At 36.8% G+C, this 18,274-nt stretch overlaps 2 protein-coding genes across 4 annotated transcripts; one reads left to right on the forward strand and one right to left on the reverse strand.

The window, feature by feature from the left end:
• Nucleotides 1–13: 13 nt before the first annotated feature.
• efcab6 (EF-hand calcium binding domain 6) lies at nt 14–12,093 on the reverse strand. Of its 3 annotated transcripts, XM_055192596.2 has the most exons (31): nt 11,686–12,074; nt 11,332–11,473; nt 11,024–11,244; nt 10,823–10,902; nt 10,481–10,550; nt 10,239–10,375; nt 9,986–10,104; nt 9,167–9,288; nt 8,926–9,074; nt 8,517–8,600; nt 8,283–8,403; nt 8,022–8,195; nt 7,814–7,888; nt 7,014–7,174; nt 6,825–6,935; nt 6,584–6,746; nt 6,350–6,464; nt 6,139–6,263; nt 4,009–4,235; nt 3,842–3,929; nt 3,646–3,764; nt 3,407–3,550; nt 3,166–3,321; nt 2,902–3,085; nt 2,625–2,822; nt 2,294–2,521; nt 2,019–2,219; nt 1,737–1,920; nt 1,464–1,648; nt 1,227–1,376; nt 14–317 (listed from the first exon to the last, which is right to left on the reverse strand). In XM_055192596.2, exons 1-31 carry the CDS (start codon nt 11,713–11,715, stop codon nt 195–197), a joined length of 4,386 nt encoding a protein of 1,461 aa, XP_055048571.2. In that variant the 5' UTR covers nt 11,716–12,074; the 3' UTR covers nt 14–194. The 3 variants fall into 3 exon arrangements, with proteins under 3 accessions (XP_055048571.2, XP_073724792.1, XP_073724791.1); XM_073868691.1 differs by lacking the exons at nt 14–317; nt 1,227–1,376; nt 1,464–1,648; nt 1,737–1,920 and having other exon boundaries at nt 1,926–2,219; nt 2,625–2,801; nt 8,283–8,406; nt 11,686–12,093; XM_073868690.1 differs by lacking the exons at nt 14–317; nt 1,227–1,376; nt 1,464–1,648; nt 1,737–1,920 and having other exon boundaries at nt 1,926–2,219; nt 8,283–8,406; nt 11,686–12,088.
• A 91-nt stretch (nt 12,094–12,184) lies between these two features.
• On the forward strand, nt 12,185–17,754 carry samm50 (SAMM50 sorting and assembly machinery component). The gene is made up of 15 exons (XM_055192602.2): nt 12,185–12,353; nt 12,723–12,830; nt 12,933–13,034; nt 13,139–13,226; nt 13,310–13,416; nt 13,500–13,630; nt 13,998–14,085; nt 14,232–14,360; nt 16,112–16,183; nt 16,276–16,362; nt 16,520–16,590; nt 16,699–16,766; nt 16,871–17,017; nt 17,177–17,318; nt 17,407–17,754. The coding sequence occupies exons 1-15, from the start codon at nt 12,333–12,335 to the stop codon at nt 17,450–17,452; spliced, it is 1,407 nt and encodes a 468-aa protein (XP_055048577.1). The 5' UTR covers nt 12,185–12,332; the 3' UTR covers nt 17,453–17,754.
• Nucleotides 17,755–18,274: the final 520 nt, after the last annotated feature.

Consider the following 18,274-nt stretch of genomic DNA (forward strand, 5'->3'; position numbering starts at 1 on the left):
TAAGTCATTAACATAGAATATATTTGAGTTTATTTTTCTAATAAAAAATTTGTTAGCTAAACATTAACTATGACAATGCACTCAAAACGTTGGCACTTGTGTTTTGCTATGTACGTGCTATGTTTCGTGTACTGACTATGTATCAGCTCTCAACCTACCCCACACACTGCCCTCGAAAATAAGAAACTAAGCACTCATTTTAAGAAAATCCGTAGGAAATCATTGTAGGAAATCTTTCCTGAGATGTTGTTGTCGAAAAAAGACGTGAAATGGAAGAATTCCTCCTCTGACAGATTCACGCTGAACTGTCGCAAGACCTATAACCAACAAAGTTGTAAGATTAATTTCCGGTGGCTGTAAAGAAAGATTTGTTCAATTAAGTAACCTGGTTGCCTTAATTCAACTTAAAAATATTAGTTAAAGAAACACGCCGACTTTTTGGGACTTTAGCTTATTCACCGTATCCCCCAGAGTTAGATAAGTCCATACATACCTTTCTCACCTCCGTGCGTGATCTAACTCTGTCTGACGCACCCACAGCTAGCCTAGCTTAGCACAAAGACTGGAAGTAAATGGCTCCAGCTAGCATACTGCTCACAATAAGTGACAAAATAACGGCAACAGAAGGCGAAGCACTGCTACTTATAGGCGGAGTGATTAGCGCACTCCTCTCTCTTCTCCTCACCAGCGGCTTTTTCAGGTGCTGCGAGCAAATCACTTCATCGAAGTAGGAGTGCTTGACGTTCTGAGAATATAGTTCCCAGTATGTATACAATTAAAAGATGGCTGTGTCTCATATGACCTTGTTTATTGTACACGCTGCAACTATACAAATCACAACATATAAATAGGAAAATTTTAGCATTATTTTGTCTCTTATTGGGAGCAGTATGCTAGCTGGAGCCATTTACTTTCAGTCTTTGTGCTAAGCTAGGATAGCCATGGGTGCTTCAGACAGAGTTATGGCACACACGGAGATGAAAAAGGTATGTATGGACTTATCTAACTCTGGGGGATACGATGAATAAGCTAAAGTCCCAAAAAGTTGCCGTTCCTTTAACTCAAAAAGTAGTGTAAAAAATGTTGTCAACTAAATTAAGGGTTGCCTTAAAAATGAATTTAACTTACTATATATTACTTACTTTTTTATGTTGAACCAACTTTTTTGAACCAACTACAATGCATAAACCTTAAGTGCAATATAAATCCAAAACGGCCCCTTTTACCTTTCTGAAGTCCTGGAGAGAGATATGTCCACTGCGCTCTTTGTCAAATGAGATGAATTTTTGCCTCATCTGCCTCCAGAAAACCTGGACAGGCTTGGAAATTCTCAGCATGGCTTCAATACACTGGTCACTAAGTGGTCCAGCACTCATCTGATGGGAAAAGTCAAGAGAAATGCTGCGTGAGTGAAAAGATAATTCATTCAGTGGTATAAGAAAAAGCACCTGCTGTGAGCTTACTGGTGTCCTGGGTAGCTGCAGTTTGAGTCTGCAGGATGAGTTGTTAATCTGAGGGCTGAACATGAGCACAAAGTGTCGTAGAAAGTCAGGGTACGAGACGCGTCCACTGTTTTTGATGTCATATTTGACAGCCAGCTGCTCGAATTCAGTCGGACTGAGTTCAATGCGAAGGCCCTGGAGGATCTCTGAATAAACACAAATACAACATTGTAGCAATAAAAGTCTAGTTTGATGTTTTCATTATCAGTTGCAGTGCTGGAAAGTATAGTATACCCAAGAAGGTCTTCACATCTATCTCTCCAGTCCTCTCAGTATCCGCCTCCCTGCACTTTCTCTGAACGTGCCTCCAACATTCCTGGATCCTGGGACGCACTTTTATCTCCACATCCTCACAGTTTAGGAGCGGCGTCTGCCTCCTGCTTGATGTGGAGGGTCTCCTCAACTTATCTGTTGATGACTGGGTAGAGATACAATATATCACAATACTCTAGCTAGCTGTACAGAGACAAATCGGAAGACCGTATAAAGCAGGAAACATTTCCAAAGTAACTGTACCGAATAACATCTTAATGTGCACGGTGCTGTTTTGGGGCGTTGAAGGGATGCTGGTCTATCCAGCGATGGTCTTGCAGAACCTGGTAATGATCTACCAACTTTTTCAAACCGTATTGGTTCTCCACTAAACTTCTTTAGGAATTCTTGATATTCCAGATTTCCAAAGCCGTTAACCGGTAGCATTTTCCAAAGGATTTGAAACTGGAAGAGTTGAATCCATTTTTAAGCTATAATCATAAAATATCAAGTTCTAAGCATTAGTAGCATACAATTACCTGATCGTCTGTCAGTCTCATGAAGTGGCGATCACAAATGCTCCTAAAGTCGTCTTTGGAGATTGCATGAACATTGGCATAGTCGAGGTCAGCCATCTCCCTAGAAATGGTGTAAAGACGGGCCGACACAACTTCTTGTATCCTCCTCAGGACATCAGTGATCAGTAATGGACGGGTCTGATTAGGAAAGCGCATCTTCTGGATTTTCCTCAGCCATTCATCTGCTGTCTATTAATAATGAGTTATTTCAATACACACAAAGACAGGCGTTTAGTGTCCAACAAACACACAGCTTGTAATATAACATTAGAAATAAAAAGGTCTTTCTAACCTCTTGTTTGTGGAGGTTGAAGACTTCCAGAAATTCCTTCCAGTCAACCATGATCTCCTCTCCTTCACTTAAACTCAGTTTGGAGAGTAACTTCCTGAACTGCACATCTGAGAGACGCATGCAGAAATGGTTCAGCACTTGCCGAAACTCTCCTTGGGGTATCATACCATCTCCAGTCTTGTCAAAAGCAGAGAAAGCCTAGAAAATCAATTTTGGTTGATCTTGCTTTGCTAGTTTAAATGCAGCTTTTTCACAAATTACAGAATATGATCTTTACCTTGTAAAGAATGTCTGAGGAAGCAGTTACAATCTCTTTGACCCGCTGCATGGCTCTTTCTGTGCTTAGCTCCACTGGTTCTGGAAAATCCTCACCTGGTGACCCACTAGGTAACGGAGATCCGGTGAGATGCTTCAGAAAATCAATATATGGCAGCTTCTTGTGACGGGTGTCAAACCCAAGGCTGAAAATTTAAATTTTTTCATTGTTATTCTATGAGTTAAGTTTTTACGAGAAGCCACACTATGTATTTTTTATTATTACAGGTTTAGTAGATCCTTTAGCTGTGTTTCCGTTAGCTGAAATCCATGTCTGTGCAGGAGAGAGAGGAGGTCCATTACGGTCACGTGGCCATCTTGGCTTTTATCCAGAACCACAAGGCTTCCACTTACTTTCTCAAAGTGACTCTTGATCCACTTCCTACAATCACACAAACAATCTTTTAATGCCACATGTATGACATTAGCACAAATACAATACAAATCAAGAAACATCAAGTTCTCACCTGAGATTCTGTAGCGTGACCTCTGTGTCAGGTTTTGTCATTGAAACTGGGGGCTGTTCCTGTAAAGTGTCCTCATCTGGTGTGACTTTAAGCTTTCTTAAAAATTCTGTCTGAGTAAGAAAGCCTTTTCCCTCCTCATCATACCTGTGTATTATGATACAAAAGCCCTTTTAAACATTAACAGTGATTCCAGATCAGTTAATGCATTCTCCATACACAAATGAAATTCAGTCTCTTACCTGGCCCACAGTTTTTCAAACTCCTGTGGTGTGATGGGTAAGTAATATTTGAAAAGAAGTTGTTTTAGGTCAACCTTGCCCATGATTCTCTCACCATCTTCACCCAGCTGACCAAAGGCCTGGCAATAAAATTCAAAGGTTTTAGCTTAATGTCACAAATGATTTCTTCCAGAAAGCAGGATTAGGTGGAATTTACCTTTGAGAACTCTAAGGATCCTTTATGTGCTAGGGATGCCAGGTGGTTATGTACTTGGTCAAATGCACTGCAAAGCCAACCATCACGTCTTAAGAAAACCATCAATTGGACATGAATATGCTGAAATGCTAAACTAGAGGTAGTTTAATAAGGTAAATGTTTCTTACAAGATTTCGTGTTGATGTAGTTTCATCTTGCTGCTGGAGTTGACCTTATCGCAGAATTCGGCGTAGTTGAGTGTGGCACCGGGTGTAAGGCCCACCAGATCGAGCAATCTTTGATATTCCTTATGTTTGGTTACAAACATCAAGCTGTCGAACAAAGCCCTAAAGTCATTCCGATTCACTACGCCATCTCGGTTTTTATCCATAAGACGAAAAGCGGTCAAAAGATCCTGCAAAAAAAAATTGTAATACTATTAGCACAGATAATATCAATGATATTTAATATTAACACCATGTGTCACTACTAATGCTATGAATGGGGGAGTTCACAACGGTCAATATGGCCGCTATAGTCCCTCCTAAGCCATTCATCAACCGAAAGAGCCAATCGTCAACCGTTAAAAAATGACATTTGAGGGAGGGGCTCTGTTTCCATTCAAACAGCCGTAGTACTTCACGGCATTATATTTTGCGGATAAGCAGTATCTGAAAGGTCCTGCTTTCGTAAGACATGGAGCCGTAGCAAACATGGCGGCGCAGTGACAGTACACGATTTGATATCATATTGTTTAAAAAAAACTATTCATACATTTTTAAGTAGACTTTAAAGGAAAACTGTTTTTTAATATTTTATTATGTCCTTACCTCAACTTAACCGAATTAATACATACTCTTTTTTTTTTCAATGCGTGCACTTAATGTGTTAGCATTTAGCCTAGCCCCATTTATTCCTTAGGATCCAAACAGGGATGAATTTAGAAGCCACCAAGCACTTCAATGTTTTCCCTATTTAAAGACGGTTACATGAATAGTTACACGAGTAAGTATGGTGGAACAAAATAAAACGTGGTGATGTTTTAAACATATTGTATGGCGGAAGATGATTACTGCGCGCCAAGGTGGAAGTGCTGCAAACTAAAGGCCGGGGTATACCAGCTTTTCGGGTATACTCCCCGCGGTTACACTATACGCAATACAAATGATTTCTTTTTCAAATTATTAGTCTAACAGGCTGTCAGGGCAGCACTGATTTGGCGACATTTACAGTACATTAAACCATTAAGATAGGTGAAGAAAAGTAACTGATCCACCATTGCAAACACAGTTTAGAACAAACAACAAGACAACAAAGAACAGGAATCAAACAAACATGCTCCAGGGCTTTCTGTTCTGGGAAGAAGTAAAAGTAAAGAAGAAAAACGATAGTGTGTGTGCAAATGCTGTCTATTTCCTTTGTATAATTGTTTATAGTGGAGTGCCCTGTAAATATTTTCACGCGCATGCGCTGTTGTACGCGGACTGTACGCGCACTGTCCGCGCGGTCTCAAATTTTGGGCTGCACGCGGACGGTCCGCGCGGCCGGCCGCGGACCCTCTTGATGACGAAATGACGTCATGCGGACGGCGCGCATACGCGGACGTCCCTAGTATACTTTCGGCTTAAGTGCTCTTCCGTCATACAATATAGTTCTAATTTTTTATCTGCCACATTTTATTTTGTGCCACCATACTTTCTAGTGTAACTACTCATGTAACAGTCTTTAAATAGAGAAAACATGAAAGTGTTTGGTGGCTTCTAAATTCATCCCTGTTTGGATCCTAAGGCATAAATGTGGCTAAGCTAAATGCTAACACATTCATGAGGCGCTGTACAAAGATTAAGTGCACGCATTGAAAAAAGATAGGTATGTATTAATTTGTCTAAGTTGAGGTAAGAACATAGTAAAATATTACAAAACTGTGGCGTTTTCCTTTAAGGCCAGCCGTATGTTTTCAATTGTTTCCAATAAAAGCTCCAGCAACTGGAGTTTTTTCGCAAATGTTGAACTTTAAGTGAAACGCTCAGCTCGACAATGTCACTTCTCACTCGCCCCTCCAATCACAGTGGAGGAGGGGTGGAACAAATATCACAACAACCAACAAGCACATCGTTCAACGACCCGGTAAACAAATCAGAAGTATCACAGCTACCAAAGCGCTTAGCAGATAAAATGCTAGCAAGCGCGCAGTTGGTGTCTTTTCAGGTGCGTTTAAATGCTTTGGTGTACACGCCACCTAAGTGTCCAAATATTTTGGGGATCGCTGTCAGTACAGTTACTTGTAAATAAGTAAAAATGAGTAATTGCATTCATACCCCATGATATTCCTTTATCTTCTTCTTAAGTTGACTCAAACAGTCCTCAGCAGATAAAATGGTGGCAGTTTGTACATTTTCTGTCTGTCTACCCATCTCTTCATTCATTTCTGATGTTGTTGTGTCTGTGTTGAAAAGAATCCAGATACATCATAGGATTCCAAACAGGTATTAAAATAAAAAATTCAGTGTTCTGAAGAAAACATCTGACCTTCATATTTGGCCACAAAGTCAGTAACAGAAATCTGTCCACCGTTGAAACCTAAAGACTCGATGAGCATCTGAAACTGAGGACCTTCCAAGTAAATTCCACAGTCATCCAGAATCTAAAAGCATAAAAACATGATCGTATCTCATTTGTAAGTTGCTTCGGTTAAAAGTGTCTGCTAAATAAACAAATGTAAAAAAAATTTTTTTTTTCAAATCAAATGTGATGTTTTCCTACTTTACAGAAATCTCTGAGGGAGAGCACTCCTGTCGTGGACATCAGACGGTCCTGAAGGGTCATCCCTCGTTTCTGAAGCCTTTCTTTGAGTTTTCTCAAAACAACGCCCTGGACCGCTTGTGATTTTATATTTAATCCCTGAACCTCGTGTGCCTGATCTTCCCTGCATAAAGCCAAAATCATGTATCACATAATTCATTCATGCAAGCAAAAATAGGATTTAAAAAAAATCTTTACAAACCTCTCAAGGTTACTCAGGTTCCTACTATCTGCTCTCCTCTCAGAAATACCTAAATTCTTCAAGAACAACTTGTAGTTCACAGCTCCATCCTCCAAAAATGGTTCACAGAGCCTTTTGAGTGCAAACATGAAGTAATTAGCACGTATGAAATTTCTTAGGTTTTACTGGGGGTGAAAAAGGAAAACTAACTTGCTGAAGTGATGTTCAGAGAGCGGTAGGCCGTATTGTTGGATCAGTCTCCTCAGGTCTTCTGGAGCCATGTTGTCGCTTTGGTTTTGGGTTGCATTGGCGATGGATTCAATCAGCATGTTATATTTCTCAGCGAGCTTCTCCTTTAAAATTTCTTCTATCTTTGGAGATTTACAAAACCATGATGTAACTACTATATATTGTAGCATTATATATAGTACAAGTGTACCTTAGCTTAATAAGCAAAAAACAGAGACTATTAATAATAAATTTACTGGACCCTTACGAAACAAATATATTGCCGTATACTGGAAAATATAATGCAATACATTAAATAATATATTCTCATATATGGTAATTAATATTTATACTGTCCAATATTGCAATATATATATATATACATGTATACATATATTTCATGTATATATATTTACATATAATTTTACATATATTTTAACATAGTACATACTGTACATATATTGTTAATAAATTTTCGCATATAAATCGGAATACAATATGACGGATATTTATAGTAGCATATATTTTGAGATATATAAATACATATATTATATTTATGTGCAATATATTGAAAGCGGCAATCATTTGTATATTTTGCAATATAATATATTACATGGCTATAGAGAATATATGTACCATCAATATATTATTCCATGTATTGCCAATATATAATATATTGGAAAATGTAAAGGAAAATAATGTATTACAATATATTTCAAGTAATATATCGGTAAATATATTTTCCTTTCGTAAGAAGAGGCATTACAATGTCGGTTACTTACCGTATTCTGTGTTGGCGTAGAAGTGTTAAAAGTGTTTAACTGCGCTGAGCTCTTTTCATTTAAATTTGCTGTATGCTGAAATTTACACATAGCACAATTTACACAAGTAAATACTAGGGAATGTATGGAATGTATTAAATGGCCTTCTCAATATTTATAATATGCAAATTATGCTAATTTACGTTGTACAGTACTACAAATATTATACCGCTATTGGCCTTTGTTGATAGAAGAAGTCTAGGAATTGTTTGTAGTTGATAGCATCCACATGTTCAACATCAAGATGATCAGCAAGAACTCTGAACTGATCATCTGTGAGATTGATGCTGATGTTCTCCAAAACCCTACGGAGTTCATCTCTACTGATAAAACCAGTGTTGCTCTGAAAAATAATAACAAACCACAAATTAATACGAAACTTACAGTTTTATTTATTTTAAAGATATGTATATGGGGGTTTGTGGCTTACTTTGTCAACATTTACAAAAGCTTCTGTCAAACGAGGCTGATGATCTGTTAGTTGTTGTTGCAGTCTAGGTAGAATTGTTTCAATACTGCACACATCTGCAGTTTCTGGAGGAGAAGCATTCCTGCTTACGACATTAAAACATACTTGTTACCACACAATCACAGCTAAATAAAAAAAAACAGGTCACAAGCATTGTGTTAAAACGTTATGGGCGATTCATATTAAAATACTTACTGTATAACTACATCTTGCTTGTCATCTTTAAACATCCCAAGGAATCTTCTCCATTTCACAGGGTCTGTGGTGGTCACTCCAAATCTGTGAAAATAAATGAGCATTAAATAAATGTAAAACTGCATTTAGAAGTGAAATATGTCTGTGAAATCCAGGCTAAAGTCTCTAATCTAGGAGCATCAAAAATTTAGGATCAAACTTTGATTTCCGTCATTGAATTTACACTTACATTACTTGCTATACTGTGCGTTGTGTTAGCAGCATGAAGGTCATGGGTTCGATACCAGAAAACATTATGATTTTTATTATTATTAAATAAAGTTATTATTTACATAATGTAGGATGATTTTTTTTATCAAGGTAACAGTAAATCAGAAAATATGACTTGGTTGGGGTCACAAGTATGTACCTGTTTAATAAATCTCTGACTGTGTTGTCATCCATTGGAAAGAGGAAATTGCTGAAGATAGACCTGAGATCCTCGTGAGATACAAGCCCACTGTCTGTGACGTCAAATGCTTGCAAAGCTTTTTCAACAAGGTTATAATTTTTCTTCATCTGTAAAATTCCAGTCACAATAAAAAAAATCAGACAATGATTTTACTAAAACAATATATGAGGTAAAACAAACCATATTCTGTTAAACTTACTTTGCTCAAAAACTTGGTTTGAACTTCATCCAAGTTCATGTCTGTGGACTTGCCTGAAAATTCTCTTATGCTTGTTTTACTATTAGGCCTTGTAGTCCGATTGACAGCATCCCAGTTCAATGCTGTTTAAATATGAGTGCATCAAAGGATATTTAACATGTATCATGTTAATTTATAAAGGAATTAAACAATAGTGTGGGTCTCAGATGTTTTACTAATATAACCCTTATGATAAACCAAAAGTAAAGTGTGCACAAATCTTTATCATTACTTCCTGTTACTTATAGGGCATAACAAAAGCAATGCTAACAAAGCAAAGGCCAAAGGTTTGTTTCCCAGAGAACATACAATGCAAAACAAATGTGACCCTGAACCTCAAAACCAGTCATAAGTTGAACGGGTATATTTGTTGCAAAAGCCAATAATACGTTGTATGGGTCAAAATTATAATTTATTTATGTAAAGATCATGTTCCATGAAGATATTTTGTATATTTCCTACCATAAATATATAAAAAAATGAATTTGTCTTTAGTAATATGGGTTGCTAAGGACTTCAACTTCTGAAAAGAAAAACTCTGATATTCCAGGTTTTCAAATATCTCAGTATCCCAAATATTGTGCTATCCTAACAAACCATAGATCAATGGAAAGGTTATTTATTCAAATTATTGACCCATATGACTGTTCTTTGATCCAGGGTCACAAATGTATTCCTTGAATGCACTGTAACACTGCATAAAACCATCTGCCAAATGCATTGCTGTCCTCATCTAATTGCAAATTGTCACAATTCACAAATCATTTTCCATAATCATACCCAGTTTTACTGAATCTGGTTCAATCCTTCTATAGTTTTCACAATCAACGCCAAGTTTTTCAAGAAACTCCTTGTAAGATAATGTGTCAGCATTATTGGGGCTGTAGTTTGACCATAATCTGCAGGAAAAAGACACAACATTTTGGGAAAAGTCATTTAAACATTTCAGTGTAAACTATTTTAATGCAGTCCACTGAAATATTTAAAATAATCAAGATGACATCAATGTCTGAACTTTATTTAAGGTTGTAACCTGTGAAATTCCTGTTGACTCATGGGAAAACAGTAGCCTTCTAGCACTTTGCGTAGCTCATGTTGCTGTATCTGTCCATCGCTGTTGTAGTCAAACAGTCGAAAAGCCCTGGTGATGTTTTTCAAATTGTCTCCAATCTGAAATTATATTAAACATGGCAAGTGACCACAGGCATTAAAGTAGACTGAAAAAAAACCTGCTATGAAATGTATATAATTTAAATATTATTCAGCATCCCACACCTTGTCTTTTAAATGACGCTGTAGCTCTCCAAGTGACCTGTTTCTGTATTTTGCGCTCGTGTATGGAACTCTGCTAAGAAATATATTGCCATGTTACTTTAAACAGACCGTCAGAACGACCATATTGAGTGTTGCATTGTCCCCTATTTATAGTAATAGACTAGTAGTGGTCAATCTTGTTATATTCAATACTTTTGGTCATATACAGAATTCCTTGAGAGGGTGTGTAAAATATGAGCTTATTTTCATTTTAGGGTGAACTGTTTCTTTAATACAAACTTTAGTTCTTAAATCAATATAAATAAAAACAATTATCTTTACAAAAAATGTACAATGGCGTACCTCTCTGTGACCGATGAGACCTTGCAGTATTTTCTAAGAAACTCCAGATAAGGAACGGTTCCATTTTCTTTTATTTCAAGCTAATATTTGAGTTCAAAACAATTTATACAATAAATAAACGTAAAACGTGTGGCATGTAAAAATGTAGCACAATATATTAAAGTACATTGGTGTCTGTTTGTTGTAGCCTTCTTAACTTACCTTTCCCAACAGTCCCTCAAATTGAGATTCAGTTAGCGGAACAAGAAACCCCTCTCTTACACGTTTGAATTCCCCTTTGGTGACAGTCTTGTTACCTTCCTGGTCAAAAGCTTCAAAAGCGGCTTTCAAGTCATCTTTCCTGTCCTCGACTTTCTCAGAGAGGAGGTTCTCAATGTTGTCCAAAGAAAGATTCTCATCTGCCACTGACTGCACAGAGGAGGCTGCAAAAGCAGAAGAAAAACTGAATTTAATAACACATTGCTTTTATATCAATATCACTGAAGAAATGCATCACTAATAAACAGTACCAGAGTCAGATTTGAGACTGTTCCTTGAGGATGTACGAGAGGCACTTTTAGCCCTTGGGATGATCGCAAGTCCTTGTGTTATTGGCCTCAGATCCGTATGGGCTGAGCTTGGAAGCACTTGTCCGGACCTCACTGATGGCACCTAAAGAATTTTTTATATTTGTAATAACGTTTCGTAAATGACTTTGGTGAAAATGTGTTTTTAGAAATAGCGTTTTATGTTAGAAAAAATATTTAGAAATTAATTAACGTTTCATTTTAAAGTACAAAGCTTTTAGGTACTGGACCAAACACCAGTAAGTTAGCGCCATGATGAAAGATAAAAATATCGTCGTAAGAGTAACCCATACTTACCCAGCTTTCCACAGCTGACCTCGGTCGCATTTTAAATGATTAAACACAGTTGATATTCCTGTTTATAACGAACTAAAGTGACTGCCTAAAGACGAGAAGTACACCCCATCCAGTCAAAGACGCTCAGGTGTTGCCATGGAGATGGCCTGACTGTTGTATGTCAATCAAGAGTTGATCCCGCCTGCTGGAATGCGCAATGTTTACGCAAGATTAACGTAACATAATCCTGTTTAAATTACATTTTTGGTGAGTCTGACAGAGTTTCAGGAATATAAGGCACAATATCCAGCCCAAAACATCAAAATAACAGTTTATTAAAATAAATGTATAAAAATAAAAAATATAAAAAGTTAACAAAAAGAAACAAAAATGATATACACCCACAAAATAATAAAAGCAAATGAAAGTAAAAATCAGCAAATTTGATAATAAAATCAATAGATTTTATTTCGTGAGGGAAAAATAAAAGGTCTGACGAATATGACGTCAAGCCAATCATCGTTGGAATGGGCGTGGTTACTAAGTGTCATGGCAGCCACCGGGATTGTACTGTAGTGTGCAAGACATAAGCCGTGGATATTTCCTCACATAAGTTGAGCTGTATTAATTTTCATACTGGGGACATTTGATTGTAAAAAGACCTAAATATGGGCACTGTGCATGCCAGGGTAAGTGTTGTTTTTCTCCGAGTTGTCGTTGAAGCTTGCGCAGTGACCTCTGAAAAGAGTGTTTGAATGACAGGCCGTATGACGTTTAGTATAAAAATTCATCCAATTGTCCAAAAAAAATGAATGATCAGTCACGAAAACAAATTACATTTTCTCATTGCTTATCTAGACCCTCACTTACAACTTTTAGCAGGCTTATGTTCACGGAGAACCTGTGGCTATACTTGAATGTGTACATTACAATGTTATCATTATACACCTTTTTTATTATGCAGACAAAGCTTACTAACGTTACATTACAGTTTGATATTTATATGTTTGATTGTAAGGTATTAATCTGAACATATAATAAAACTTCTGTCGACACAGAGTCTGGACCCTCTTCCTATGCAAGGACCTGAACTTGGGGTTCAGGCAGATGACATGGACCTGGAACCAGAACATGAGGAGAAACAGGAAATTCTTGAAAATAAAGATGTAAGAGTTTTGCGATTGGTATATCTAATGCTTGTATATGCATACGTGTATTGGTTTTGATTTTAAAGACATATTGTTTCCATATACATTTCTACTGTTTAGGTGGTGGTACAGCGAGTACACATCGATGGGCTTGGAAGAACAAAAGAAGACTTTTTAACGTATGAAATTGAAGATGTTTTCCAAGCCAAAAACCTGATTGAGGTGAGCATTCTCAGTTTCCTTTTTTTAGTTTAGCAGTGGATTGGGATCATTTGAACAGATCTATGTATATCATTTATGTTATATTGTATTTTTTTTCTTTAAAGGTAATGAAGAAGTCCCATGAGGCCAGACAGAAGCTCCTGCGTTTGGGAATATTCAGACATGTAGAAGTTGTCATAGATACAGCTGAAGGTGAAATGATTGTACAAACATCTGGTTTGTATGCACTTATCACATCAAAATCTAAATTTATTTCAAAATGTGCACAACATTAGGTGCCGATGCGCTGCCTAATGGACTGGATGTGACATTTGACGTGAAGGAGATGAGAAGAATGACAGGAAGTTATAACACCATGGTTGGGAACAATGAAGGAAGCATGGTGAGCTACTGATCAACTTATTTTACTGCTTGTTGTTGTTTCATTGAAAAAGGCCACATGTTGAGGTCTGATTTTCATCTTAGGTTCTGGGTCTGAAATTGCCCAATGTTTTTGGTCGGGCAGAGAAGCTGACCTTCCAGTTTTCTTACGGCACTAAGGAAACATCATACGGTCTGTCGTTCTTCAAGCCGCAACCTGGACACTTTGAACGGAAGTATGTTTTTTGGCATGGTAGTAAATGTTATATTAGTAATAGTACTATGCACTGTTTATTGAAGTTTCCATGAGTTTTTGTGGCAAGTGTTATGCTAGTGTATTTGATTGGAAAACAGACAAAAAATTGATTTTCGGACTGCACAGTTCTCGTCAAATCAGATGCTGTCTAGAATGAGAAAGATTCTCAACCAAACCACTTGCAATGACTAGCAAGTAGCACTATAGCAAAATCATGGTGCATGCTGGCTCTTTATATTGCCATCTGGCTCTTTATATTCCCTTTATAATAGAGAATACGTTTTTTTAGATTTTTGGTGAATTTTCATATTTTGGATCTATTGTTAAGACCCTCTTTACTGTTGTAGCTTCGCCATTAACTTGTATAAAGTCACGGGACAGTTCCCATGGAGCTCGCTGAGAGAGACTGACAAAGGAATCTCAACAGAAATCAGTGTAAGGGATTATTTTCACAATGTATTTGCTTACTTCTCAACTAAACAAGTGTTATTGTATGTAATACGTGAAATAATACGGTCATATAAGACGTTGCACAACATCTTACAAATGTATTTGTCCATTGTTTAATCTATAAACACTAGTTCCCTATCTGGAGGACAAACCACACCTTAAAATGGGAGGGTGTGTGGAGAGAATTGGGTTGTCTGGCCCGTACGGCTTCCTTTGCTGTCAGGGAGGAGAGTGGTCATTCTCTGAAATCCTCTTTATCCGTATGTCTCCTTTTTTACTTTACTTCTCTCTTTTCCTTTTTTAATCTGTATAGCTGGATGCACTGCAAAAAATGATTTTCAAGAAAAAAAATTGTAGCATTTTTGTCTTGTTTTCAGTAAAAATATCTAAAAATTCTTAAATTAAGATGCTTTTTCTTGATAAGCAAAACGACCCAAGAAAATTAGTCTAGTTTTTAAACCAAAAATATCAAATTTAAAGGAATAGTCTACTCATTTTCAATATTAAAATATGTTATTACCTTAACTAAGAATTGTTGATACATCCCTCTATCATCTGTGTGCGTGCACGTAAGTGCTGGAGAGCGCTGCGACGCTTCGATAGCATTTAGCTTAGCCCCATTCATTCAATGGTACCATTTAGAGATAAAGTTAGAAGTGACCAAACACATCAACGTTTTTCCTATTTAAGACGAGTAGTTATACGAGCAAGTTTGGTGGTACAAAATAAAACGTAGCGCTTTTCTAAGCGGATTTAAAAGAGGAACTATATTGTATGGCGTAATAGCACTTTTGTGAGTACTTCGACTCGGCGCAGTAACACCCTCCCTCTCCCATTATGAGAGGGAGAAGGGGAGCGGACTTTTCAGGCGAGTCGAAGTACTCCTAAAAGTGCTATTACGCCATAAAATATAGTTCCTCTTTTAAATCCGCTTAGAAAAGCGCTACGTTTTATTTTGTACCACCAAACTTGCTCGTATAACTACTCGTCTCAAACAGGAAAAACGTTGATGTGTTTGGTCACTTCTAACTTTATCTCTAATTGGTACCATTGAATGAATGGGGCCAAGCCAAACGCCATCGAAGCGTCGCAGCGCGCCCCAGCGCCCACGCGCACGCACACAGATGACAGAGGGATGCACCAACAATCCCCAGTCAAGGCAACAACATATTTCAACATTGAAAATGAGTAGACCACTCCCTTAAGTGATTTTGTGCATAAAACAAGCAAAAAAATCTGCCAATGGGGTAAGCAATAAAATCTTGCATTTTTCTTAAACACTAAATTCAAGACAAATTCAAGAAAAATTTGCTTACCCCACTGGCAGATTTTTTTTGCTTGCTTTATGCACAAAATAACTTAAATATGATATTTTTGGTCTAAAAACAAGACTTATTTTCTTGGGTCGTTTTGCTCATCAAGAAAAAGCATCTTAATTCAAGAATTTTTAGATATTTTTTACTGAAAACAAGACAAAAATACTAATAATTTTTTTTTTTCTTAAAAATGACTTTCTTAGTATTTTTGTCTTGTTTTCAGTAAAACTATCTAAAAATTCTTAAATTAAGATGTATTTTCTTGATGAGGGAAACGAACTAGGAAAATAAGTCTAGTTTTTAGACAAAAAAAATTAATAAAATTTAAGCAAATTTGTGCTGAAAAATCTGCCAATGGGGTAAGAACATTTTTTTGAATCAAGTGTTTATGAAAAAAGTAAACTTATTTCAAGAAAAATTTTCTTATTCCATTGGCAGATTTTTTTGCTTGTTTTAAGTACCAATTTACTTCGTTTATTTTTTTGTCTAAAAACTAGACTTATTTTCCTAGGTCATTTTTCTCATCAAGAAAATACATCTTAATTTAAGAATTTTTAGATATTTTTACTAAAAAAAGACAAAAATACTAAGAAAGTTATTTTTTGCAGTGTCTCAGCCTAGTCGTTGAATATATATGTAAATTTTACATGATTACAATGCACACTTTCCTAACATTAAATATGTTTTCCTGACAGCATGCAATGGTCATTGACACACGCAATTCATCGATCCTTCCAAGGAGAGGTGCCTTGCTGAAGATCAACCAGGTCTGGTTACATGAGACATCAGATGTTTTAAAAACATACAGCTGTTTTAGTTGACCTTTTATTTATTACCTAATACCGTTATGGTCTGTCAGGAACTGGCTGGTTATACTGGAGGAGATGTCAATTTCTTAAAGGAAGACTTTGAGATTCAACTCAACAAAGCACTTTTTTGGGACTCAGTAAGATGTGGTTCACACAAGCCAAAAACCTTTTACACAGCATACAAATATCTTTTATCCAAAAGTCACGATATTACAAGCAAACTGGGTTATTGTACTGAAAATGTTTTGATTTGTTGTATAAAACTGATTTATTCTCCATTTTCGGCTAGCGTAGGTGCTCTCTGCATCTCTTTGGGGTGGTTTGTTGCTGCCCCTTGGAGACAGGTCCTCCAGTATCGCTGACAGGTTGGTACATTTCTTCTATCATTGGTGAAAAATAATACAAATACAGTAAGATGATGTTTTAAAGCATTTTATTCACCCAAATAATGGTGTTTTATTTTTTGTATGTAGGTTCTATTTGGGTGGTCCCACTAGTGTAAGGGGCTTCAGCATGTACAGCATTGGTCCCCAGAGTGAAGGTTAGTGACAGGACTAGTTAATAAAGTAATTAAAATGTGGATTCATAGACTATGTTCATGTAATTGAAATATATGACCAAAGTTGTTTTTTACTTTGGCGATAGGTGACTATCTTGGTGGGGAAGCATATTGGGCTGGAGGGCTTCATCTGTACACCCCTCTGCCATTCAGGCCAGGCAAAGGCGGCTTTGGTGACCTTTTTAGGACACATTTCTTTCTCAATGCTGGAAACCTGTGTAACCTTAACTATGGTGAGATCTATAGAGCGAGCTACAAAGTTTCTTTATTTAATTTAGTCAGATCTCAACTATGTCATATAGTTCCTGATTTCTTTGTTTTATTGAAAGTTTTTGTGGCAAATTCAGTATTTGTTTTTAATTTTGTTTGCTGTATTTCTCATCATGTATTAGGGGAAGGGCCAAGAGCACACCTGAGCAAACTGGCTGAGTGTATTCGCTGGTCATATGGAGCAGGCATTGTGTTACGTCTGGGGAACATTGCTCGACTGGAGCTCAACTATTGCATTCCCATGGGCGTCCAGAGTGGAGACAGGTACTCTTTGTTCTTGCCTAGTTTTTTTTACTTCTCAAATACTTACTATAAGTTATAGGTATGGCAATATATGTGTTTTCTATCACAGGATATGTGATGGAGTGCAGTTTGGGGCTGGAATCCGGTTCCTATAATATTCTGATCCTGACCGTAACAGGGATTTCTTTGTACATGCGAAAAAGGATGTGTGTAAGATTCCATTTTAAGTTGCAAAGCACAATGCAATGAGTGTTGTCTAATTTCTATATGATCTATACAAATACATCTGAGGAATACAGTCTACAACCAAAAACAGAACCAATGTAAAGTATCAATCTGCTGTTTTGAAGTAATTGCTACTTCAGAAGGGAGTATATTGGAGATCAGTGCCCTTAATACCTAAAATATTTATTTGTCTGAACAGCCAGTGTTCAATAAATGACGTTTCTGAACTTTACCATGGTTTTCATGTTTCGTGTTTTTAGGGCTGATAGTCGATTCAAATATTTAATCATAAAAGTCCAAAAAATACTTTAGTGGTAAAAAATGCACTAAAAACCAAAATGTGTATTTAACAAAAATGTTTAATGAAGATTTGTTGACATTTTTTCACAGTAGAGAAAAGTACTAAAATATCACAGTATCAAGTACAGGACCTGAAAATCAATTATAAATTAGTTTATTATTAAACTTTTTTTAGACCCAAATTCTAAATGGCAAGTTTACTTTTTAAAGGTGCAGTGTGTACATTTTTTCAGCATCTAGAGGTGAGGTTGCGCATTGCAACCAATGGCTCAGTCCACTGCTCACCCCTTGCTTTTGAAACACAAAGAAGCTACGTTATCCGCCACCGGACAAACATGTCATAGTTTGAGACAATTTAGTAAAAAAAGTTTGTCCGTTAAGGGCTTCTGTAGAAACATGGCGGCACAAAATGGCAACTTCCATGTAAGGGGCCCTCTGTGTATGTAGATAAA

Source organism: Misgurnus anguillicaudatus, chromosome 6 (genome assembly GCF_027580225.2).
Source record: "Misgurnus anguillicaudatus chromosome 6, ASM2758022v2, whole genome shotgun sequence".
In the NCBI taxonomy this organism is placed as follows: domain Eukaryota; kingdom Metazoa; phylum Chordata; class Actinopteri; order Cypriniformes; family Cobitidae; genus Misgurnus; species Misgurnus anguillicaudatus.

Bases quoted from the DNA above. Each gene is read 5' to 3' on its own strand.
- efcab6 (XM_055192596.2), bottom strand. From the start codon at position 11,715: ATGCGACCGAGGTCAGCTGTGGAAAGCTGG. The intron at 3,930-4,008 runs GTAAGAAACATT...GGTTTTCTTAAG, and splicing joins CTACATCAACACGAAATCTT to ACGTGATGGTTGGCTTTGCA. The intron at 2,220-2,293 runs GTAATTGTATGC...CAACTCTTCCAG, and splicing joins TGAGACTGACAGACGATCAG to TTTCAAATCCTTTGGAAAAT.
- samm50 (XM_055192602.2), top strand. From the start codon at position 12,333: ATGGGCACTGTGCATGCCAGG. The intron at 12,354-12,722 runs GTAAGTGTTGTT...CTGTCGACACAG, and splicing joins TGGGCACTGTGCATGCCAGG to AGTCTGGACCCTCTTCCTAT. The intron at 16,363-16,519 runs GTAAGATGTGGT...CGGCTAGCGTAG, and splicing joins AAGCACTTTTTTGGGACTCA to GTGCTCTCTGCATCTCTTTG.